Genomic DNA, 26,578 nt, shown 5'->3' with positions numbered 1-26,578 from the left:
TTCAATAATTGTTGTTCATTATCAATTTAGTATTATATTCTGATGAAAATTGAAATATGGTATTTATTTATTTATGTATGTTGAATTTATTTTTTTTAAAAGTCATGGAGAAATATTTTAAACGAAAATCCGTATGTTCAAGTGGAGAGCAAATTAATTTTGAAACGAGTGTTCAAAAAAAAAAAGATGGCCAAGATGTAGAATCCCGAATTTTTAACTTAAATTCGCATATATTTTTATTTGCCATTTAATAGGAATGCAATGTTTGGTTAAGTTCTTATGCAAGTTAATTGATTATCTCTATAGTTATCTTATTAGTTGAGGGACCAAATTGAAAAAAAAATATCAAATTATTTTATACTTTATTAAATGGGCCAAATAGTTAACTATTGAAGGAGTTAGAATTACTCTACCAATATTGGGTTCATTTTGAAGCTCATAATAAATGGCGAATTATGGACTCAAGAAAAATTTAATTTGGTCAAGTTAAACCCGAGTTTTAGCCGTCTAAAGAATATTATGGTTATAAGAGTTTTAAAGGATTAGATTTTTCGCCAGTTGACTGCCACCACTAGTTTAGCTAAATAAATTAGAATTTTAAGTTTTGGTTAAACAAAGTCTTTATGTTAAGTATTAATAATTATACATTTTTAATTAAGAGGTAATCAATTAAAACGTAATTCCTGCTTACAAATTTAGTTAAATGCAAATCAAAGGAATTTGAATTATTTGATGTTAGACTTTAGTACATGAGTAACCCATGCATTTCATTACAACTTTCACGTGTCCATATAACTAGTAATCATTGTGTCCCCTAATGAAGATTGGACTGAAATTCTAATTTAATTAATAAGCATACATTTTATAATTTTCGGCCATTAGGAGATTGACAATTTAAGATGTTTGTATTAGAGTAAATTATGCAAATAGGAGGCAGATTTGTTTTCCCCGTCCACGTGTAAAAGTCATGCAGTGTAATGCCTAACAACAGTATAAATAGAGCACTAAAACCACATTCTACTACACGTCCATTACCTCTCCCTCTTTAAAATATTCCTCTATATTATTTAGATTTTTTAAGGCTTTGGAATTGCAATCACATTTCTACAATTTTATTCTCCACTTTCATCTTCAAAAGGTGAGATACTCAGTGCTATTAGTGATTTTTCCACATCTTTTTAGATACGTTATTATGAATTTAATTACTTCAATCCAGGCTCCTTCGGGAGAAATCATGATACATTTTAAGGCACAATTTAGCCTTCACGTTATTTTCAAAGCACAATTTAGCCTTCACGTTATTTTGCAGCGCTTGCTAGAATTATCATTTGTCATGGTGTGATAATTCTCATGTTATGTTGGTAAGATAATTTATTTTTAATTTCATGTTTGACTTGAACGTGGAGTAGCAAGTATCTTATTGAGTATAATTCGTTATACGTATCCCCTTATTTACAATTTTCAGGTAATAATTAGTATGCTGGACGGCGGTGGATGGATTTGCTATTGGACCAACGGATCCTCGTCATGAAGTATTTTAATTTTCAAAAACACTAGAACTAATAATGGGTTATTCATTTTTGACTCAATTGTGAGTGCATTATAAATTTTCAATTAGTTTTTAACTGTTCTAATAATTTTTGGATGAATGATATGTTTTCAAACGTTTCGCATATTTAAATTATCTTTTGATTAAATGTTATTCAATCTTTTACAGAATTTCTCGTTATATTAAAACTGTTTATTTCAAGGTATATTCATATTTTGTAACGTTTCGGGTTATTAGAATTCGGGGCGTTACACAGGAAGAAATAGAATCAAATACTGGGAGTCAAAGAGATGTTTGGGATAAAATTGATTTAGCATAACTACCTTCGGATCCTAGATTAAGAACTCCAATTGCTAATTACATTGTTAATGTTCAGGATGAAATTCGAAGAACATACGTACAAAAGGGTCCATGTCAGCCTCGAAATCACTTGTATCCACAGAAAGAATTTGGAGATTCGTCGTTAAGACGATTTAAAACTTCGTGGTTTAATAACTTTCTTGATTGGTTGGAATACAGTATAGCAAAAGATATCATATTTTGCTTTTATTGTTTTCTTTTCAAACCAAATAGTGAAGAGCATGGTGGTGGTGATTCTTTTATTGATGGAGGGTTCTCAAACTGGAAAAAGAAAGGAAGGCTTCAAACTCATGTCGGGAAAAGTGGTAGTGCACACAACCGAGCGCAGATTAAGTATGAGGCTTTTGTGAATTAGAAACAAAATATTGATTGTGTTCTCTTTAAGAAGTCGAAAAAAAAGATGAGTATCGAATTCATTTGAATGTATCAATTGATTGTGTTCGATTGCTTCTACGACAAGGGCTTTCATTTCGTGGATATTATAAATCATAAGATTCAAGAAATCAAGGAAATTTTATTGAATTTTTGCAGTGGTTATGTGATCATAATAAAGAGATTAAGGATGTTTGTTTGAGTAATGCTCCCGAAAACCATCAGTTAATATCACCTAAAATTCAAAAGGACATTGTGAGTGCTATTGCATTTGAAACACTTGATGTTATTATGAGGGATATTGGTGATAGGTTATTTTCCATTCTTGTTGATGAATCTCATGATGTATCAATGAAGGAGCAAATGTCAATTGTTCTACGTTATGTGAATTAGAAAGGACAAATAACAGAACGTTTTGTTGGAGTTGAACATGTCTCTAATACCACAGCTCTCGCACTTAAGGATTCTATTGATCACTTATTCTCTCGATTTAACTTAAGTATATCTAGTTTAAGAGGTTAAGGTTATGACGGGGCGAGCAACATGCGAAGTGAGTACAATGGTCTTAAAGCACTTATTTTGAAAGAGAATCCAAGTGCTTTTAATATACACTGTTTTGCTCATCAGCTACAACTAGCTCTTGTAACTATGGCAAGCAAACATGCAGAAATTGAAACATTCTTTACTTTAGTGAATAAAGTGGTAAATGTTGTTGGCAGATCGGCTAAGCAATGTGATCTTCTTCAAGAGAAGAAGAGGCTTGAAGTTGTTGAATCATTAAATCTTGGTGAAATCTCAAGTAAAAAGTGCCTTAATTAAGAAACTACTCTTAAGCGATCTGGTGATACTCGTTGGGGGCTCTCACTATAATTCTTTACTTAACTTGATTATCATGTTTTCTGCTACAATTGATGTCGGTGAGATGATTGCCACTGATGATACTAGTTGTGGAAAGTGAGGAGAAGTACGTATTTTGTTGGGATCTATGTTGATATTTGATTTTGTATTCAGTTTGCATCTCATGAAAAAGGTATTGGGTATTTTAGGTGAATTGTCAAAATCATTACAAAAGAAAGATCAAGATATTGTCAACGCTATGAAATTAGTGAAGATAAGTAAAGAACGACTTCAAGCAATGAGAGACAATGAATGAGAATCATTTTTAAGAACAGTTTCCTGCTTTTGCGAAAGGTACAATATTGATATTTCCAACATAGACGATATGTTTATACCTCTAGGCCGTTCACGACGTAACACTCAAGAAATTACAAATCTACATCATTTTCGTGTGGATTTCTTCTATGCTATCATCGATATGCAAATTCAAGAGTTGAATGATCGTTTCTCTGAGGTAAATAGTAACTTACTCCTTTGTGTTGCATGCTTGTGTCCGGATAATTCATTCTCTGCTTTCAACAAGGATAGGTTAATTCAATTGTGTGAGTATTATCCCAAAGATTTTAAACCAATAGAGATCTTGGCACTTAAAGAGCAAATTCAAACATATATTATTGATATGCGCACTCACAAAGATTTTGAAGGGTTACAAGGCCTTAGTGATCTTACAAAAACCTTGGTTGTGACGAAAAAACATGAGGTATACCCATTAGTTTACAGGCTTGTAACATTGGCGTTAATTCTTCTAGTTGCAACTGCTACGGTAGAAAGAGTATTTTCTGCAATGAAAATTGTCAAGAATCAATTGCGTAATTGAATGGAAGATCAATGGCTAAGTGATAGTTTGGTTGCATATATTGAGAGCGATGTACTTGACGATATTGATAATGATGTAATTATACGACGTTTTCAAAGTATGAAAACTCGTAGGCTACAATTGTAGTAACATATGATTTTATTTTCGTTAATAATACATTGTTCGAAAAAAAAATTATTTTTGACCCCATAGTCCAAACTGTCCGAGTCCGCCCCTAGTTTTCGAAACTTAAATAATCTACCAATTTCAGACAAATATGCATGTACAAATTCTGAAAATCCATCTTCTTGAGGAAATTGATAAAAAAAAATTTTGTTGATTGTTCGACTACCTAAAAGGTCCCAAAGCCCCGGACATATACCATACCAAAATACGAAGGCACATAGACAAAGTGAATTTTTTCCAAACAAAAAAAAGAGAGAAAAAATCCAATACACAGGCTTGACTACTGGTTCTATTTCATTCCAACATATACTTAGGCTCATAGACTGGTACTTGCTGTATTGAACCTATATAAATTATCAAAAGTGAGAACGGTTATTGCAGATAACAGTCCCAGTTCTGCTTCAAGTTCGATGTAGTTATCGATAAAGTATGTTCATAGATAATTGAATAGTATTACTAAATAAAACCACCCAACAAGATAATAACAGTGTCTTTAAATATTTGAAGAAATGAATATATAGAAAATTCAAAGATTGATTGCTTAAGTATGTGTAACAACACTTGAATAGTATAACTCAATAATACCATCCTAACAAGATATGTATCGGTATCTACATATTTTGGAAACTACTATATAGAAAATGAAAGAACTAAGGTTAGCGATTTATTATGCTAAAAAGTTATTTTAACCTTGGAAATGAAGTGTAAGTGAAACGTCAAAATAAGGAACATTGGCAGTTCTGCAAATCAATAAATGGCATTCAATCGCCCCCCGAGGCAAAGCCTAGTAGTGCAAAAGACAGGAGTGAGGTTATCTCACGTTTTGCTGGCAGCCGCAGTGTGAGGGTTCGATTTTTGAGACATGGAATTGGACTCCTTATAGGCGCAATGTACATGCAGCTCTTGTTTTATGACCTGTTGGGACACATCCTGCGATTTTACCTCTCTCACAAACTTTAGGGGCGAGACGGTAAGAGCCTTCAAAGTTGGGGTTCAACCTTTAATAAATGGCATTCAATCAATATTTGTGAACAGAGAATAATATAAAGTCCACCTGAGCATCCCTTCAATCCCATGTCCGTACAATAAAGCATCCCATTTTTCAGCTAAGTTACGAGCAGGACTTTGAACAAGTGCTACAGTCTTACCTTTCCCATCTATACCTGACTGCAACAAACTAATTTCACGCCCCCAGGGCATATCTCCCAGTGGCAAAGGCGAGGGCGGATAGGGCTCAGCGCGGCAGTGTGCAGAGTTCGATTCCCCGCAAGGTGGAATTGGCTTTGTTGCAAGCGGGAGTTACCATATGGGTTAACAGCCTTGGCATATCCATGTGCTCTCCACCCTTACTCCTGGGAGGCACATCCTGCAATTTACCTCCTCCACGATGGCTCAGGGCAGGGTCGGTGGGGGCCCTTAAGATTGGGGTTCAACCTTTTTAACAAACTAATTTCACTTTTTGCAGCATCTATAGAAAGATAAATTATTGGAGTACTGGCCCTTTCAACAACTCTATTGATGCAATCTGAACCTTGAGGAATGGGGTAAAAGCAACTTTATTTTTTGGCATCGCTAAAAAAACATTCAGTAAACTTTGTTTGTTGCTATAACAGTCCACGTTACGAGTCGACAACTTGTTGAAATAAATAGATAAGATGAGAGAGTTTTTATCTGTGTTGAAATAAACAGATAAGAAAAAGTTAGCTGATTTTAAAAGTTTTAAGTGGGAAGTGTTTGGTTTTCAATTGTTAACTAAAATGGTAGTAATTTTTTTAAACAAAATATTTTGTAATTGTATAATATATTTAAGGGCATCTTTGCCTTTTAACTTTCAAGAGGCTATTGTAATAATATCCAATTGTTAAAAAGTCAATGTGGAATTTTGATGGTTTGATTGGGCTAATTTTGAAAGTACCCTGAGTGAAAATCTGTTTTGGAGGGAAGTGGGTTTAATTTCATTTGCGGTTACTGTAGTTTGATTTATATCAATTGAATTGATATACTTTAATTCTGTATCAAGAGGGTCATTAGACTTTAATTTAATTTCAATAAAACCACATCATTCAACTTCGTCACACTTGGAAGTGGCATCGGCCAATCCCACCCAGGCAACTTTATCATAATGTTTAACTATTTGATTTAATGTATTTTTTTTATTTCTTTAGTTCAATTAAATTGAAAAAGTAAAATACACAATATTTTTTTTTTTAACATATTCATGAAATTCAAGATCGAAGATCATGTTCCCAAACACAATCGTATTGATCATCTATGGCGAACAATGCAGAGTGGGTCGTGGAAGGAGAATCTTGCCATCCTAATGATATTGTTTTGTCTAAAGTTCAATATTTAGATCCAATTTGACCCTCAGTATTTCACATTATAACTTTCTCTCTATTATTTTTAATCACACAATCTTCCATAAAATAATATTATATGTAAATTAAAAATTTTTCCTTCTTTTTTAACCACACAACCTCCAAAAATTATTATTCCAAAAATTATTATACCAAACAATGGGGCCAAACGGGAGTTAACATGGCCATTAAATACCATCAACCATCCTATAAGCCATAAAAAATAACGTGACACAAGTGATATAATTGAAAAATTAATGCTTTGAGTTACTTTCACTTTACAAGGCTAAGGTTTTAAACAAAAAATTTTCATTATATTACTTTTTCAAGAAATTTTTTTAGGCCACGTAGGATGATTCTTGGTGCAACAGTCACGTTAGTGTCTAGAGCTCTTCTACACAAGTTTATAATTTTTCTAGTGTCGATCGCTAAACAATGTGATGAAATTGAACGAATTGGTTTAAATTGAGATACAATTAAACGTAAATTGATTTAATTGACACAAAATTAAAGTTCAGTGACCAAATTAAAATAATTTAAAGTATAGTGACCTAATTAAAATTAGGTCAAAGTGCATTGACAGCGAATGAAATTAACCGGGGGACATGTGAAATCAAATGAATGGTGAACAAACAAACATATTCTTCTTATAATCATTCATTTGATTTGTTGGGAGTTGGGACAGAGATCGTGGTGAACGAAAGTGACCCGTTACCGGACCGGGTTTATGAAGGGTCACTTAAAAAAGACCCGACATTTGGTAGCCCACCTTAAATAATTTTAGTAAGTGGGTTACAAATTAATGCATCCGGTCGTCTAGTTTGGGTTTCTGACTGCATTTGGGTCGGGTCATGAGCTGTAGTGGGCAAAGATTATCCCATTGATCCAAGATACCCAAGACACATGACGACTTGTAAATGTCACGGAAACTCATGTTATTTTATTTTTTTATGATATTTCGAGCAAAACTTACATGATTTGAGATATTTTAACTGATGTTTTATTAAATTGAAGTCTAAGGTAATGATAACGAAATAACATTTTGTTCTATTTCACATTTTAAAAAATGTATAGTGAAGTAATAGACTCTTTGAAACGATACATTAGTCATATATTTGATTTCAAGATACATATCAAACCTAGGTTGCAAGTCCAAATGGACCACTCATGCGACACCACTAGGGCTTCCACATCAATCACAGTTGCCCCAGGTTCGCATGGCCACTAGCTCGATAGAAACCAATAGATAATACTTTGGTTAGGATACAACACCACTTATATGATATCATCACTAGTGAACATGCAGTAACGAGGGTCACACAAAGCTCATAGCAATCCTATCGGGCTACATAGAGGGAATTTGCTACGTCCATGATTCAATTTCGATTAAAACGTTGTCAAGTATGAGGTGAATACATTGAAATAATGTCAATAACTCCCAAATGAACCATTGAAATTAGCCAGTGAGATAAGACGATCAAATAAAGAGATTACTTGTTACAATATCGTGTACTTGCGATCTTCAACCGATATCTTTGTTCGAGATAATTATTCAACATGAAATCAGCATTAAAAGCATTGAACAAAATGAGTTGCATTCGTGGAACAATAAAATGGTTTGATGCAGATTCAATAACTTTTCAGTAAACACTTATCAACATATTATCAAAGTGAACAAATTTATCAATCTCTATTACTACTACATGATTGGTAGATTGAGTTGTATTTTTCTGCATAATTGTAAAGCAAACAAGCTTACTCGATTAATATTAGCACTACTAAAGTGAGTGTTAAATTGTACTATGTAATAACTTCAGTGAACAAATTTACTCGAATATCAATATCAATGTTCCACTAATTAAGGACTTGCTTGGGAGTCTTGGGATATCGGTTATAAGCACTTTTTAAGGTATCAATTTTGTACATTTATAAGCGGATCGATTTTGAGTGATTTTAGCCACAATTTTTAAAATAGTCCAACACATGCATATTATCCACCTATCCAAAAGTCTTTTTTAAAGAGCAAAATTACATATATATTCCTTAGTGAAATTTTTAGTTTATAGCTTTTTGGATTAAATTTTTTTAATCACAAGTGATATTTTGCATATAAATAATTTTTTTACATATAAGTTAATAAATAGCTATAACTTAAAAATATTAGTTTGTATTTCTTACAAGTAACTTTCCAATTATAATCTAATTTTGAACTTTTAAATAATTTTTACACATAAGTGAGTTTTTTAACTTATAAGTAACTTTTTTATATTCTATAAGTGAATTTTTATGTTATTAGTGGTACTTTTACTTTATAAACAATTTTTTACGCAAATGTAATTCTTATAAGTAATATTTTATTGGTACTTAATTTTTTTTAATTATAATGTAATTTTTTTTTTTGCCTATGAATAAATTCTTCCTATGAATAAATTCTTTTAGTTATTATATTTTATTTACAAGTTTGTCTTGAACCAAATATGTTGGTTGGAAATAGTTATTTTATAAAGAGAAATATTATAAGAGAATATGAGAAATGATCAAAATCCTTCGATTTAGTGGATTGAGAGAACCTGTCAAAATTACAATACATCATTTTTGGGTAATTTTTAAATCATATGTAATTGTCCATCAATTCTCGTTTCTCCCAGGCAATTGATGGGGCAATTAATGGTCCACATTCATTGTTTCATTTTTCAACATTTACAAACGGCATTAATGGATGTTCATTTCTCCATTGATTGGAAGGTGACAATAGCCATAATTTGATGGAAATTTGACTATATATAGATGGGTTTTAGTCCCCAAGCTCAACCACTGAAAATACAAGATAAACCATCAAACCAGAGTGTTGAGAGCTTGGAAGTCTCATTACTTGGAGCAATGAGAGCTTTTGGAATAACATCAATGGCTAGAGGTATGAATTCGATTTGTGGAATTTTCAGTTTTTCGATCCCATTTGTTTTCGCATAATTGTTCAGGATTGATTTTCAGTCTAACGCTTGATATTAGAGCTCCATATTGCCTCTATCTTGGTGTTTCACCATCAATCTGCAAAACTCGATCCTCTTTGGCTAATTTATCTTTTTTGAAAATAAATGGAGATTTCTCCATAGAATCAATTTCCTAGCCTCTGAATGTTGTTTTGATATTGAGAGAGTTGGATTCAAGCCCGGTCAATTTCAACCCACTGGAGGTTGAAGATGACTGGAGAATGTAATTTTCAAATCTATTTTTGTGATTGTAGTCAGTGATATTTACTAGGCCATCATGTTTTGTGATTGTATAAAACTTTTTTAGTGATTGGGCCATCTTATTATTACCACATACAAAGTGTTTATAGGGCCATTTTCGAAATTATAAGCAATTTTTTAATTGGGCCAGAATTCCCCCTTATATTGGACCTATTTTATAGAATTAATTTAGTGGAAATTACATTGCACCAGGTGTATAAAATTTACAATTCATATATCAGGTATGGAGTTTACTTGTTCAAATATGAGGTATGAATTTAATTATAAAACCACCCACGCGCACCCGCCCCAACCCCAAACCCAAACCCTAATTATTCTGATTTTCTTTCTCGCTCTGCACTCTCTCTGTCCTCTCTACACTCTCTCATATCTCTCTTCACCGAATAATCACCGGCGATGACGTTGCGCCAACGGTCTACAGCATGATAGCACAATTCGCACGGCGATTTGAGTTCGCATAGCATGACAAGACCTAACCATTTGTCATCCAATTTTCCAAGATTGCCTTGTGCCTTCGACGCCCAGTTCGCATGATGATAAAATATGTTGGAGGTAGCGATGCGTTTCTGTTAGTGCGGAAGGCAATTGTATGTGGAGAGCTGATGGAAGTAGCTGTGGTGGTGGCGGGGTGAGGGTGGTCGCAAGTGGCCGTAATGGCAGTGGCGGTGGTGGTGTTGGCGATGTTTTTGTTGGTGTTGTGGCAGGGTGTGTAGTGCTTGTGACCAAGTATTGACTCTAGATAGAAATTGGGGTTGGGTATTTGGTGTATGTGACTAAATATTTGATTCCGTGTGACCATTTATAAAACTGTGACTTTAAAATTTGATAATCCGTGACTAAAAATATAAGATGTGACCAACAAATTTGAAAATATATGACTAACAGATTAACTGTAACCTATAATTTTTTTGATTTGTGACCAATGACATAAAGTGTGACTTATAAAATTAAACCGTGACGTGTGAATTTTTTGATTTGTAATCTCGACATAATTCGTGACCAATAAATTTGATAATATGTGATCAATAAATAAATTATGATTTATAATTATGTTTCTGTGACCATTATGTATTTAAATGTGACCTTATTATATTGAATTAATAAATATTTTAATTAATTATCTCATACCTGAGTTTTGCAATTTCAAACTATACACCTGTCTTGTGATTTGGTGTAAACTAAATCACTGAGTTATAATTTTTTCCCATTAATTTATTAGTCCATTTTTATATATTTTAACTCTTGGGCATTTATTTTATATTTATGTGCACTTAAATTTTTGCATATGTCAATATTTAGAATAATATATGCAATTTTATGATGAATTAAATTATGAAAGTTTACAATTACACTCATATTTAGTTTACATGAGTTAAAATTATGTTTTTAATTATTTCATGCAATTTATAACGCTTATGAGAATATTTTATACATAATCATAGTGTGTTAATTTAAATTATGCTATTAGAATTATTGATGAAATGTATAAGGGATTAGAGTTTATGATGAAATGGGACCGTCACAAGGTAAAATAATGTTTTTTGATTTCATGATAACTTCGGGTTTGTTTGTTTTTGGCGAATTGTTAGTCTAATTCGATCAGAATCGAGCCAATGAATAAAACACAAGGCCTTCAGTCCTGACGCAAGGCCAATTTTGGGTAAAATCCAACGTTTAGGCCCTCGTTTAGGCGTTTTTGCTATTTATGGTAATTTTTGTTTTTGCAATATCTTTTTCCATAAAATTCGAATTTATATTCGTTTTGTTGGAGGATGATCCTGAAAATAAGGATTTTCCATCTTAGTAGTTATCTTATATTTTTCTATTTTTGGAAAAATATCTTTTTATTCTATTTTTCGAATTTTGCTAGGTTTTTTTCTATTTAAGGCATTGTAAGCCCTTTGAGGCGACAATTGTTGAATTTAATAAAATTTTCCTTAAGAGTTTTCTCATTTTGTGATTATTCATCTTCCTTATAATCTTCCGCTACGTCAATTATTCTCATATTGAGTTAATTATTTATGCATAAAACAAAAATCTCTAGTGATTCTATATAGTTTTATTTATTTAAAGATTAGTCACAACATCTTTAATTAAATAAAATTATATATTAAGATGGGATCACATAAGGATTAAGGACATTAATTTTTAATTATACTTAATGTAATGAATTTTGTCCCACGAGAATTTTTGTTATATTTATATAATTAATTAGAATAAAATATCAAATTATTTCATAATATGCCCACACGAATTATGAATAAATAAATAATTTGATAGTTTTATTATAAAGTTTACTTTATGATAGAATATCAAATTGCTTTCATAATTTGATAGTCCCGTTATAAGGGATAAATGAATATACTTGAATTGAAAATTTAGTCAACGTGCAATATTATGTCATCATATTCAATTTTAGCATGATTTACACTTGTAAAATATGCAATCTATTCAATTAAGCCACGATCTTAACATAAGCAATTCTAATATTATGCAGCTTCACAACCTACTAACTTCTCTAATATTCTTTATGATTTTCTGGAATTAAAGGGTGATAACTACAAAGTATGGAATGAGAGAATTCTTCTCCATTTAGAGTGGATATTGATTATACTATTAGGAAAGACGAACTACCTAAAATTACCGATGCCATTAATGTAGTAAACATTGCGCTTTATGAAAAATGGGAATGATCTAATAGCCTCAATGTGATGTTCATAAATACTAAATTTTTTGCTGGTATACGTAGTTCTATAGATCAGCGTCCAGGACTTGATAATGGCAATTGGTTATCAATTCCTCACTTCAAATAAGGCACTGGCAAACACTTTTATAATGACGTTTTCGTTCTTAAGACTCACTAGTGTGAAAAGTGTGCACGAGCACATCATGGAGATGAGGGACATTACGACTCAACGTAAGAAACTCGAGGTTGAGATGTCCAAACATCATTTTGTACTACATCTTAAATATTCTTCCACAAGAGTACGAACCTTTAAAAATTTTATACAACACACATAAGGATAAGTTGTCAATTAATGAATTAATAACTATGTGTGTTCAAGAAGAAGGGAGAATCAAGTCAATCAGAAGGGAAAAGGTAAATTACCAACCCAAGCTAATATCAAGAAAGAGGCTAAGTGTTACTTCTGTGAAAAAAGAGGATACATGAAGAAAAAGATTACACCAAATTCAAGAAATGGCTTAAGAATAAAGGTAATCTAACCTCATTTGTTTGTTATGAATCTAATATGGTTAATGTAAATATTAACACATAATGGATTAACTCTAGATCTACAATCCATATTGCAATCTCCTTGCAGGGTATGCAAAACCTAAGGAAGCCAATGGAAAGTAAGCGAAATATCTTACTTGAAAACAAAGATGGGCTCATATGTAGAGCCTATATGAATGTACATTTTAACTTTAAGTAATGGCTTTGTTTTGAAATTAGATAGGACCTTTATGTTCCAAGTTTTTCAAAAAACTTGATCTCCATTTCCAAACTTGTATACTTGAGATATTCCTTTAATTTTTCAAACACGTTATTCAGTTTATTATATAATTCTGATTGTGTTAGGAATAATACTTTGTATGATGGTCTTTTATCGTATTAATTTACAAAACAATACCACTTATAATTTTATACATGTTCATATTTGCACTAAACGGTGTAATATTAACGAAGACTCCTCTATGTTGTGATATCGGAGTTGAGGACATATCTCTATTGATAGAATCGAAAGATTAGTGAATGATGAGGTGCTTAATACTCTAGATTTCATTGATTTTGATACACTTGTGAAATGTATTAAGGGAAAACAGACCAACAAGTTAAAGAAATGTGCCAACAGGAGTTCAGACATACTAGAAATCATACATATTGATATATGTAGTCCAGACATAGACTTACATGGTCAGAAATACTTCATTACCTTTATCAATGATTACTCACGATATATGTATCTCTACTTGCTCCATAATAAGAATGAAGGACTGGATACCTTTAAAACCTTTAAGGCTAAAGTAGAGAAATAATATGAGAAGTAGATTAAGATCATAAGATCAAATAGAGATGGAGAATATTATGGTAAATACACAGAAGATAGACGAGCACTTAGTCCATTCGCTAAGTTTCTTCAAGATCATGGGATACTTGCCCAATACTTACCCATTTTGACCTAGAGTTACAATAAATAGATATGAAAATAGCATTTCTCAATGGTGATTTAGAGGAGGAGGTGAGCACTTGGTCTCTAGTTTAAGAAGTCTATATACGGTTTAAAACAAGCGTCCCGTAAATGGTATTTAAAACTCCATGGAGTAATTTTTTTATTTGGATTTGTTGAAAATACCATGGATCAATGTATATACCGCAAGATTAGTAGGAGCAAGATTTGTTTTCTTATTTTATATGTAGATGGCATTTTACTTGCAAACAATGATAAGGACTTGTAGCATGAGATGAAACAATTTATCTCTAAACATTTCAATTGAAAGATATGAGTGAGGCATCTTATATCTTTAACTTTAAGATTTATAGAGACAGATTACGAGGTACTTTCGGTTTGTCTCATAAAACCTATATCAACAAAGTTTTAGAGAGATTTCGGATGAAAGATTGTTCACCAAGTATAGCTCCCATTGTGAAGGGTGATAGGTTCAATTTGACCAATGCTCGAAAAATAATTTAGAAAAGGAACAAATGAAGAACATTCCATATGCTTCTACTATTGGAAGCCTAATATCTGCTCAAGTCTGCACAAGGCCTGACATTGCATTTTTTTTATAGGAATGTTAGGATAATATCAAAGTAATTCAGGTATGGACCACTGGAAAGCAACAAAGAAAGTAATGCTACCTTCAAGGAACAAAAAATTACATGCTTTCGTATAAATTGACGAATAATCTGGAAGTGATTGCATACTTAGATTTAGACTTTGACTGCTATGTTGATTCATGAAAATCAACATCAGTGTATATTCTTGTGACGGTTGTGGAGCTGTTTTATGGAGGAGTGCCAAGCAAACCTTAATTGCTACTTTCACTATGGAAGTTGAGTTCGTTTCTTATTTAGAGGCTACTTTGCTTGGTGTATGGATTAAGAATTTCATATCTAGGCTTAGAGTTATAGATTCCATTTCTAGGCCATAAAGAATTTATTGCGATAATTCAGCTGCTGTCTTTCTGGCTAAGAACAACAAAATTGGTAGTCGAAGTAAACATATCGACATTAACTATTTAGCCATAAAAGAACGTATTAAAGAAAAGAAAGTGATCGTTGATCACGTAAGCACTGCATTGAAGATCATTGATCCTTTCACTAAAGGCATGCCACAATTGAAATTCAAGGATCATGTATAGAAAATGGGACTTGGTTCCACTATATAATGGTATGTGCAAATTTTGTACGAAACTCTTATTTGTTGTGATATTTTCTCATATTTCTGCGCGCTTTAATTTATTTGAGAAAATATATGTTTGTAGGACAAAGAAAAAGACTTACTATATAAAGAAAAATTCTTGAGGAACTAAATGCATCATAACACATGGAAGGTGATACTCGTTATTAGAGAACTCATTGTGCATGTTCATGTGTTTGTTTTTCTTAAGAAAAACAATCAATGGGATTAAGTTGAAGCATTAGGTTGAATGCATGCACTAAGTGGGAGAATGTAATTCCATCCTTCCCATTTCTTCAACAAGCAATTGATGGGGCAATTGATGGTCCACGTTCATGGTTTCAGTTTTCACCATTTACAAACAGCATTCATGAGGTTCATTTCTCTATTGATTGGAAGGTAATAGTAGCCATAATTTGATGGGAATTTGGCCATATATAGATGGGCTTTGGTCCCCAAGCTCAACCACCGAAAATACAAGATACACTATCAAATTAGAATGTTGAAAACTTGGAAGTGCCATTACTTGGAATAAGGAGAGCATTTAGAACAATATCAATAGCTGGAGGTATGAATTTGGTTCATAGAATTTTCAGTTTTTTGATCTCATTTGTTTCCACATAATTGTTTTTGATTGATTTTCAGTCTAACATCATTCAAAATTGAGCTAAAAAAAACTAGCATGCCACGATTTTTCAACCCTCCATAAATAGTACCATTCAAAATTAATCAAAATTGGTGGAAAAAAAGCTCCCAAGCAGATCCTAAGGGTCAAATATCTGCTGAGTAATCAAGCTTAGTCAATAGCAATTTATGGGCTCAATCGAGTAAAATTGGAGAAAAGGAATTTGAAAGTTGAACCTGATCTATCGGTCAAATTTCAAAGTAAATGAGTCCAACAATAGACCTACCCAACTTAAAAGAAAAGGAAATCAAATCCTTGTACGCAGAGTTGTCAAGATCCTGGACCGAGGAAAAAGTTGAACCATAATCATGATATTGAATTGTAAAAATTCTAAATGACATTATAGCTAAAATTTGGAAGCTTATAGAGGGTAGGTTTGGGATAGATTATTTAAAAGTAAAAAAAATATGAGTTTACATAAAAAACTAATTTATTGAAATTGATTATTAGTTTAATAAAAATGATTTTAAATAATGTACCAACCATACAATGCTAAATATTTTCCAAGTGATTTCTCTTTTTTCAACATCTACTAATACCCTAATAACTAATAGCGTCTGACATATAATGATATTTTATAAAATTGATGGCGTTCTATAGGCATAATTTAATATTTTTGTTATTTAATAATTAATATTTTTTAAGTAATGCTAAATATGAATAACATCGGTTAATTAATATATTAACGTGCAACTGATCGTAGATTGTACTTCTATTCTAGTCTACACTTGAGTTTTTTATGGATAGCTCAACTTGTTCCATCACGAGCTCAAGGGTCAAGTTGATCCTGGCCAACCCCTTGATCGATGCACCAAGCAGAATGGAGCCTAGATGGCCAGCCATGAGTCAGTGTGGTTCGATCATTCCTACTTTTTCGACAATTCCGGAATTAAATAAGCGATATTATAGAACGACTTTTGTAGAGTAGTTTTTTTCGAGATTGTTTCACTTTTGAAATCAAAAGAAAATAGTGAGATGGAAATGTGTAAAATGAATTGAATCAGATTGACATTAAAGTAATCAAGCAAAATTAATAGCGTCAAAAGTGGGCAAATTTAAGGAAGAAGGCGCCACTTGATTTTGTAGGAAACAAGGATCACATGACAACTGAGTAGCAATCTGGCGGTATGCTGTCCAAATTTTTGGACTAAGGTTCATTCGCTAGATAGATATATAGATGTTGACAATATCGACTGTTTTCTATCTTAAATTTAGTAACTAATATAATTCGAGTTTGACACAGAACACAAAATGTTCCTTGTCGAAATCAATTTATAGAGTTGGTGCTATTGTTTTCTCCGTATGAGTTCACCATATGCTATTTTGAGTCGTATATGACAAAAAGTATTTTAATCGATAAAATTACAATATCTTAATTTTAACTTGTGTCTTACTGAATGTATGATAAATGTTTGCAAGATTTCTTTTTCCTTTTGGAACAAACTTTGCTAGGAGTCCCAAATTTAAGGAGTGAATTCAGAGGACTGTCAATAACCTCCAAATGCAAAGGTAGCTATGTGGACCCTATTGTGTGACAATTTATAAAATCTGATTTTGAAAAATGGAAAAATGTCCACGGGATTATGGATATGTAATTATATAAAAATCTTTGGAGTATGTTTGGTATACAATAAAATTTAATAAAGATTTATTTAACTCAATTTGTTGTTTGGTTCAAATAATACTCAACAAATTAATCAAAATACTTATCATCCCTTAGTTACACCAACTTAAAATAAAAGCGAATGATTGCAAACCTAATTATTCATTCAATGCAGTAGATGTGATGAAAAGAATGGAAACAGTAGTTTGATTGAAATAAGTAAGATTAATTTTAAATAAATTGGTTACTTACAAGTAGTAGTAGTAATAATAATAATAATAATATTTAAATTCAGTAAATTTTATATTGATTAAAATTAAGAGTTCTTCCAAAAGAAAACTAACATAAAAGTTAGGGAAAATTGCAGTCGAGGTACCAAATCTTTCGTTTATTAGCAGACTTTGTCCAAATCTTTAGTTTGTGCCAACCACAGTCCCAAACCTTTCAAAAATATGCACCGGGGGTCCAAATGGATGGAAATCGTCCATTTGACCGTTGCTGACCAATAAAATTGAATTTTGACCAATTTTTGACCAACTTAAAAGGGTAGAAATGTAAATTTGTTATTATATATACATAAAATAATTAGAAAAACTAGAAATAAAACAAAACAAAATAAAATAAAAAAGAGAGAAGAAATAAAAATTAAAAATCACCGTCTTCCTCATCTTACCCACCTTCACTCCACCCAACCCCAAACTAAACCTGTTACTTTCGATCGTCGGAAGGTCCAGATCGAGATGCTTCTGCATATGAGTTTTCTCCTACATTGTATGACATGGATTTGGCCACGACAGCTTCTGTATAGTTGTTTTTTTATTGCCTAGTCCTAGTTTTTGATAGGATCCTAAGATCCTGTTTTCTGGGTTATTTGCAACTACTGCAAATAATGTAATAATCAAAATGGAAGAACAAAATCCAGAAAACAACAAATAGAAGTAGCAGACTGGTTCTTCCATTTAGGGGGTCAAAAGCATTCTGGATCTGGTTATTCCATTTATGGGTTGAAGATGATGAAATGGAGACCTTGGCAATCACTGATTTCAAGAAAATTTGAGGTGAAATTTAGGGTGCAGTTGCTTGAAGTTGCTGTTGCTAGTGGTGATTAGGTGCTTGAGGGTACAGAGAAGGATAAAAGTGGACTTGCAATGGAGATCAGGTGAAAGCGTTGATGGACCAAACGACAACAAGTTGGTGGTGTGGGATGAAGGGTTTCAACGGTGGTAAAGAAGATAACTGATGGTGGTGGTGCCGGAGGTCGCCGGAGGTGTTGGTGGCTGAATTTTTGCTGTGGGGGTAGGTTGGGGATGGGTAGGGTGAAGAAGAAACCATTTTTTATTGGAAAAATTGCAACAGTCGTGGGGTAGGATGGGGTGAAGTGAGGGGAAGAAGAAGGTGAATACTAGTTTCTTTTATGGGGAGGGGTGGGGTGGGGTGAGGTGGGGGGGGGGAAGAAGATGAATAGTAGTTTCTTTTATTTTTATTTGGTATATTAGTTTAGGGATTTGTTTGTTATAGAATTAAATAGCAAATTTACCTTTCTACCATTTTAAGTTGGTCAAAAATTGACCAAAATTCAATTTTATTGGTCAACTAACGGTCAAACGGACGGTTTACATCCATTTGGTCCCCCGGTGCATATTTATGAAAGGTTTGGGACTGTGGGTTGCACAAACTAAAGATTTGGGCAAAGTCTGCTAATAAATGAAAGATTTAGTACCCCGACTGCAATTTTCTCTAAAAGTTATATAAACGTTTGTAGACAAAGAGTTACTTAAAAGTAACTCAACTTTTTAAGGTTTTAGCTACAAATATTGTTATAATGTTTTTTGAAAATTTTATACATTTTTCTTACAAGGCATCGCATCGAACACAATATAACAGCAATACACCTTAATAAATTATAAATTTGCAAGGACATGATGAGACATAATTTTTCTAAAAGTAGGATATGGACACATCAATTTTACTTTTTTTTCAAATATTAAACTAGTATGTTATACTTTTTTTTTTTTTTGGTATATGATGAAACACAGACCACGTTAAATACTAGTCCAAAAAATGTCTTTTAAAGTATCCCAAATGTTAGAAATTTAGAAAAAATATATATAAAACAAGACGTGGCATGTGACTTCTAAAAGGAATACACATGTCATCCACATAGAAGTATCTGTACATCATACATCAAAATCATACATAGAAAAATAAAATACTAGTGTATGAAACGCACCCTTGAAGTCATTATTCTTTCTATCAATAATGCTATAGTCCGAAACACATTCAATTCGATGGACTCGACAAGCACAGGAAGCACATTATTCTAAAGTTGGTCATTTTTCATTCACTATTGCTATTTGTCATCATTGATGATCATCATCATGTTCATCAATAACATGATGATCACCATTCGAAATAATATATAGCACTACTTTTTTTCATCTCTCCTAAAGTATTATGCTCAATAAATTTTCTTGAAAATAAATAGAGAGAAACGATAAAAAAAGATAATAATAATAATAATTGATTGATTATACCATTGGCTGATTACGAATTCGAATTAATTTGTCATAGAGCACCCAAAAATACATTTAAAATTTAAAAATTTCAAGTTAATTTGAATTTCAATATTATTTCTTCTAATATACATAGTTATTAGTATTTGGGAAAATGTTGCCACTTCATATATTTTATTTAATTATTATGTTGGTGTCATTATCATAGATATATGATATAGGGTCATAAATTTAGGAGTTAAAATCATTTCAAACTAATGATTTTGTCCAAATTAAATTATAAACTAATTTTTTAATCTTTTTGTTTGTTTTTTTAAACCCAAAATTTCAGATCTGATCCACGATGTGGGGGAAGAATATTTCTTTCGGTGCCCACATCAAATAGACACTTTGGCCATTCTGCCTCCTGAAATTGTCAAGGTAAAAAATGTCTGAAAAAATACATGTCTTACTTCATAATTAGGTTAAAAAACTATTAAAACCATATTTAACTGAGTTAATTTTAATTATTTATGAAATAAAGTATTTGGTTTTCTACGTAGCATGCACGACACGTATTGAATGATGTAGTGGCGAGATTTAAATCCGAAATTATTTATATTTTATTATTATATTATAATACCGTCTTATTTAGGTCAGAATATTTTATCAACAATGCCATATGTACACACGAATTTATCAGATAAAGTTACAAAATATCATATGGCAACATTTCATTAGAATTTAAACAAAAATCAAAGTGAAAACAATTAATAAAGTACTGCAATCTTAACACCTGTAAACTGTCTTATACAATTCATTTTAACTCCCCGACTAATTATAAGGAAAATTTATTTGAAATGGTCCTTGTTCTAGATTTAAATGAATAATTTGACTTTCTATCTATTTTGGTATCCACCTTCAATATTTGGAAGATATCGAAGAGATTATGGATATGTTTGAGCCCCGTTATTTTTTAAGAATGCATTTTGAAATAGTAAATCAATAGAGAATATGTAATTAAAATAATAAGAAAAAGTTTTGAGTTTGCGTATAATATTATATTTTTAAAGAATATACAATTAAAAAAAAGAAAAAAAATATATTTTTGAAAATAATGAGGATCAAACAATACCTACTTCTGGTATAACTTGTCTTGCATTCGACCCAAAAATGAAAGAAAAAAATTGATAGTGTTCTTTGCTCTCGCCAACATAAACAATGGCAGAGTCAGGGAAAACGATAATTTAACAGCTGAAGTTTTAAATATATCTATGTAAAAAAAGATAATAGTGTAGGGTTTGCAATAATCCATAATTGTAATATTTGTATATACTAAATTCATGTTTGGCTCTCATTTTTTTCAAACTCATTTTCACTCAATTTATCATACTTTTTATAGGTCAACAAATTTTAATTTTTTAATCACACAATTCATCAACTTTTATCGAAATTTACCAAAAATCTAATTTTTGATCCAAGCTAAGAATGGAAAAGTACCACCAAAGATCAAAAAAAATAAAAATAAATGAAGTCGAGTTTAAAATGGCAAAATGATAAAATCCGGGGACTAAATCATTGATATTCCTTTTTCGTCATGCGGAGTTGGGAGGGCACCAAATTAATAAATAAATAAATAATAGCTCCATTTTGCAAACCGCGCTCATTTTATTATTTTCACTTGAACATGGAAGAAGTAGTGATGGCAATGGGTTGAGTCGAGTCAAGTCGGCTCAACCTTTTAACCCACGAGCTTGGCTCAGGCTCGTGGCTCGTGAAAGCTTGTGAGCTCACGAGCCACGAGCTCGTGATTTTTTTAATTTTTTTTTTTTTTGTAAATTTGCACATTTTGGAATATTTTTTAAAAAAAATTATATTTTTTGACGAGAGCTCGTGGGCTCGTCAAAATGGCTCGTGTGCAGTGTGCCCACAAGCTGATCGTGGGATTGAGCCCCTGCTCAGCTCGGGCTCAGGCTTGACATTCGACAAGCCCGAGCTTCCCACGAGCCGGGTTTTGACGAGCCGACGAGCCGCTCGACCCGTTTGACATCCCGTGTGAATTTAAAAATGACGGTTCGTGGTTCTCACCTCTGTTGTGAGTAGTAAGTAAAATATTCGGTAAAAAAAACCGGTACGTTTAGCATTGTTCATGGAAGAAACGGCACCTCACGTCTTCAAATGTTTTCATTTTTTCATTCACTAATTTTTTTTTCCTTTTGTATTTACATTTTAGAACCTTTTATTTTCATAACATTTGAAATTTTTTTAATAAAAAAATAGAGAAATAGAGGAAATAATATATTAAAAAATATTGAACAACAATAAATTAATTTATTTATAAATTTTAGCCGACTGTGTGATACTTTTTCAGTTTTTTGTGACCAAATCAATTCAAAGTCTTAGTTACATCCTTGTTAATTATACCTTACATCTTAAAAGAGACCATAATTTTAAAAAAATTATCCCTCTTCAGAAAATATATTCCGTAGGGGGAAAAATATTTTTCTGATATAAATATAAGGAAAATTGTATCGATAGTCTCAAATTTTTAAAAAAATGTTCAAAGCAGTTTCAAACCTTTAAATCCTAACAGCTACATCTCAATTCTTTCAATAAATGGCAGTACACGGAGTCACTGACCTCTGAATGGACTTAATTTGTCTAACAACCAAAAGTGAAACGATCATTTTTAAAAATGACAAAATATCAATTCTAATTTTATCAGTTAATACAATTAAAATAATTTGAAAAAAAAGAAAGAGAAGAAATAAAAGAAGTCCCTATATTGTAATTTATTGAAAGATTTGAGACGTAGTTGCTAAATTTAAAAATTGGATATCACGATGTGAAAATTTTTAAATGGTTTGAAATATACACTACATTTTTTTCTAAATATAAATTAGGGCTGGACATGGTTCGATTCGGTTCTAACGAGAATCGAACCGACCCGAAATTTTCGGGTATTTAGTAAGTGGAACCGTCGGGTCCAAATTTAATTACGGAACCGTTCGGGTTCGGTTCCATTCGGTTTGGTTCGGTGCGGTTCGATTCCATTCGGTTCCGTATTATAATTAAATTTTTTAATATATACAAAGTTACGTTAATTTAATTAATAATATATTTAATATTAGTTTTTACAAAATAACGTAGTTCAATCTTATGTGTTTCACGTCTCTCTTTGCTGAATTCTTCTTAAATTTGATTATTAAATTCACAGAAAGAGAAAGATAACGAGCTCAAAAAATTAAGAGAGATGTTGTAGAGTTTTAATTCGATTTTCTCCGGTAGAAAATACATTACAGTACAATAACAGATTTGGATAAAATTGAGGTCAATTTGATTAAGTCGATTTTGAACTGAATATTAGAAATAGGAAAATCATATTTTGTGGTTTGAACTAAATTAACTAATTAACAAATTTATTTAGGGTCCGTTTGGTAGGGATTTTGAGAATTGATTTTTTGACCGTTAGAAGAAAAGTGGGGTTTACATGTGAGAGAAGAAGTCAAAAATTACGGCTTGAATAGTAAAATAACGGTCAAAAAATCAATTTTTTGGGGTAAAAAATTCCTACCAAACGGGACCTTAGAAAAAATAAAATAATTTACTTATTTAAAATAAATTAATTTAAAAAATTACAAAAATTCGGTTTTTATTCGGTTCTTCAGGTCTTGGCCTAAAATCGAGAACCGAACCATACCCGTCGGTTCCTAATTCAAATACCCGTTCGGGTATTTAACTTGAGAAGAACCGTAGGGCTCGCGATTCTGTTCGGTTCGGATTCGGTTCGTTCGGTTCGGTTCGGTTCGGGAGTTTTGTCCAACCCTAAATATAATAGCATTTTTCTTCGAAAAATTGGATTAAGCCTTGTTTAACAACTATTATTTGAAAACTTTGTCTTTTTTTTTTTTACATACTCGTTTTTAATGATACATCCATACAATAAAATATTATGTACGTAAACTCAAAATATTTTTCTATATTTTAATTCTCCTCCTAAGAATCACTATTCAATATATATATATATTTTTTCTTTTTTCTTTTTCTTTTTTTTATTTTACCAAATAATGGTCATCGAATAGGTCTAAATGCATGGTGAAATACTCAATGTGCTTCATACATCTACTGTACTTTCATAAATATTTTATTGTCCAGTCTATTCTCGATGTGAGGATGAAGACTGTAGATGAATAAAAATCACATGGCAAATTTAGACCAACTTAATAGGATGTTAGTAGAGTGATTGTTGGAATTGCTGAAATTTAGAAGAATTAAAAGATAGTTTTATTTATTGAAATTTCAAGGGTATTGGAGAGAATGCATTGAGTTCAGACCTTTGGAGGGGACCATTTACTCCTATTTATAGGCCTCTAAATCAAGCAACTTGGCCACTCGATATCACACCAGCTACAGTTTCAACTTAGAAGTCCATGCCACACCCAAATTTAAGGCAATAGCTTGTAGATGTGGCCTATGTCATAATTACTTGTCAACTCGATATTCATTGCTAATTTTTGATTAATTGCAAATGAGATGCTAATGTTATAGGTGCCATTTGTCGCTTTGGAAATGATCGTCTTGGTGACATCACTTAAGAGACATATGTTCACGATTGTAACGATGATATTTTTGGATGACAGTGGACATGGGCTAGGCTGACTTGTAATGGGTAAAGCTGATTACTCATGGTAGAACTGGCCTATAATTGGTCAAGCTATTTTGTATTGAATTATCCTTTCATGCGACGAGCTGACCTGATGATCTCTTGATCCGTTCTCTCATGCCTCATTTTCTTGAACAATTGCTAGACAATTTTGGATTTTTTTTGTCAATTGAGATGATTCATAAATTCGATGGGGCTAATGAAACTAGTGATATGTTTCTTCTTGCGCACAATCGTCTTTCCAAAGGGAAAAGGAGTTGTTCATGATTACATCTTGGAAATACTCGAAAAAATGCAACACTTTCCTCTTCAACAGACCACATTGTCGATCACAGCATAGGCTAGTGCTGGATTTAGAAGTTAGTTATTTGGGTTCGAGTTAACTAAACTACTCTATAATGCTACTTCTCAAAGTAACTGGGTTTGATCCCCCGAAGGAAAACCAAAGCTAAATATGGATACCACTCTTACATCGGATGGTGATGGTATTGGAGGATTTGTGCATAAATATGAAGGATAAGTTTTAGCTACGTTGTCTATTTTTTTTTTTTTTTTTTTTTTTTTTAGGAAAATTAGAAATAAAAAAACACACACCCCCGTCTTCTTCCTCTCACCCCTCACGCACCAACCCTATCGCTAACTCAAACCCAAAATCCACATCAACTATCGCCGCCGCCAACTCCACCTCAATCAAGAGTTATGGGCCTCCAACTTGAGAAATCCTCTAATATGGGGTTCTTAAATGAAGCATGCTGGAACTACCCCAGGCAGAAGGTACAGACAGTATTATCATCAAATGCAAATAGTGACATCTTCTTTTGACATGATAGCAGGCTCTGGGGCAGCCAAACCATACACATCCCTCGCCCTCACGTCATTTTCGTTGCTTGGGCGACACCACAAATGCCCACATTAACCTCCAATTCCATTAAAAATGGAAATTCATTTCCACCTTTTTGTCAAAAATGAGTGTTTGATAGGTAAAAAATTTTAGAGAATTCATTTTCCATGATTCTTGCCACCTAAACAATTTTCTCACTTTTCCTTGAATTAGAATTCTCATGAAAATGGTGAGAATTCCAATTCCGATTTACTGTAGAGGATTTTTTTTTGTTTTTTTGTTTTTTTTTTTTGGCAATGGAAACAAATTCTAAAAATAATTGTAAAAAAATATTTTCTTTTAATTGACAATTTTCATGTAAAACAAAGTCAAACGAACACAAAAAAATAGATGATTTTTTTTTGGTTGGCAGTGGAAACAAATTTCATCCCCAATACCAGTAAAATCTATCCCTTTAATTGATAATTTTCATATAAAACAAAACCAAATGAACACCAAAAAATACTTTTATTTCAAAATTTTCAATTTTTAGGCAATTCAATTTTCTGGAATTTGTTTTCAATTCAATTCAATTTCATCTTTGCAATCAAACAGATCCTAAATGGTGATGTAAAATAAGTATTTTATTTTTCAATTTTATACGGTTCAAGGTAAGTTTTATGGTCAATTTAAAGCCAAAAGAAAAGTCAAAATTAGTTGCCCCTCCTACTAATACAAGACCAAATTAAAACCCCTCAAAAGCCCACAATATGTCCCGTAAGGTAGTTTTATTCGTTTTATTTTGTTGTTGAATTCTTGTCAGCCAATCCAAAACGCCTCCGTGTAGATTCATCTTCCCCGTTATTCCATTCTCCGCTGAGTGCCATTTCGATACTGTTTTCTGTCAACATCATTTTCCAATTTTTTGACTCAAATCTCATCTTCTTTCCGTTTAAATTCCAGAAGCAATATTCAATTTAGTCTTAAAATGTTTGGAAAATTCAATTTGAACTACATTTTCTCTTTCTCAACCTGAATTTTCTTCCTTTATATGAGTTCTTGTTGGCTGTTCTATTGTGTACTAGAAACATCCTTCTCCGGGTTTTGCTCAAAGTTTCAAGTTTTTCTTGGAATTTCAAAGAATC

At 32.1% G+C, this 26,578-nt stretch overlaps 2 protein-coding genes across 2 annotated transcripts; both read left to right on the top strand.

Moving 5' to 3' along the window:
• The first annotated feature begins 1,565 nt into the window (after positions 1-1,565).
• On the top strand, positions 1,566-2,674 carry LOC111400401. The gene is made up of 4 exons (XM_023027818.1): positions 1,566-1,591; positions 1,718-1,841; positions 1,926-2,255; positions 2,441-2,674. The coding sequence occupies exons 1-4, from the start codon at positions 1,566-1,568 to the stop codon at positions 2,672-2,674; spliced, it is 714 nt and encodes a 237-aa protein (XP_022883586.1).
• A 150-nt stretch (positions 2,675-2,824) lies between these two features.
• LOC111400400 lies at positions 2,825-3,995 on the top strand. The gene is made up of 3 exons (XM_023027817.1): positions 2,825-3,080; positions 3,328-3,396; positions 3,499-3,995. The coding sequence occupies exons 1-3, from the start codon at positions 2,825-2,827 to the stop codon at positions 3,993-3,995; spliced, it is 822 nt and encodes a 273-aa protein (XP_022883585.1).
• The last annotated feature ends 22,583 nt before the right edge of the window (positions 3,996-26,578 follow it).

The sequence above is a fragment of the Olea europaea genome, chromosome 10 (assembly GCF_002742605.1).
Source record: "Olea europaea var. sylvestris chromosome 10, O_europaea_v1, whole genome shotgun sequence".
Taxonomy (NCBI): Eukaryota; Viridiplantae; Streptophyta; class Magnoliopsida; order Lamiales; family Oleaceae; genus Olea; species Olea europaea.
The sequence above is the reverse complement of the archived record's forward strand: the minus strand, read 5'-3'. Positions and strand labels throughout refer to the sequence as shown.

Excerpts from the sequence above, each read along its gene's own strand:
- LOC111400401 (XM_023027818.1), top strand. The coding sequence starts at position 1,566 with ATGGGTTATTCATTTTTGACTCAATT. Across the intron at positions 1,592-1,717 it reads TATTCATTTTTGACTCAATT|AATTTCTCGTTATATTAAAA; the intron begins GTGAGTGCATTA and ends AATCTTTTACAG. Across the intron at positions 2,256-2,440 it reads AGATTAAGTATGAGGCTTTT|TGGTTATGTGATCATAATAA; the intron begins GTGAATTAGAAA and ends GAATTTTTGCAG.
- LOC111400400 (XM_023027817.1), top strand. The coding sequence starts at position 2,825 with ATGCGAAGTGAGTACAATGGTCTTAAAGCACTTATTTTGAAAGAGAAT. Across the intron at positions 3,081-3,327 it reads AAATCTTGGTGAAATCTCAA|GTGAATTGTCAAAATCATTA; the intron begins GTAAAAAGTGCC and ends TGGGTATTTTAG. Across the intron at positions 3,397-3,498 it reads TATGAAATTAGTGAAGATAA|ACGATATGTTTATACCTCTA; the intron begins GTAAAGAACGAC and ends TTTCCAACATAG.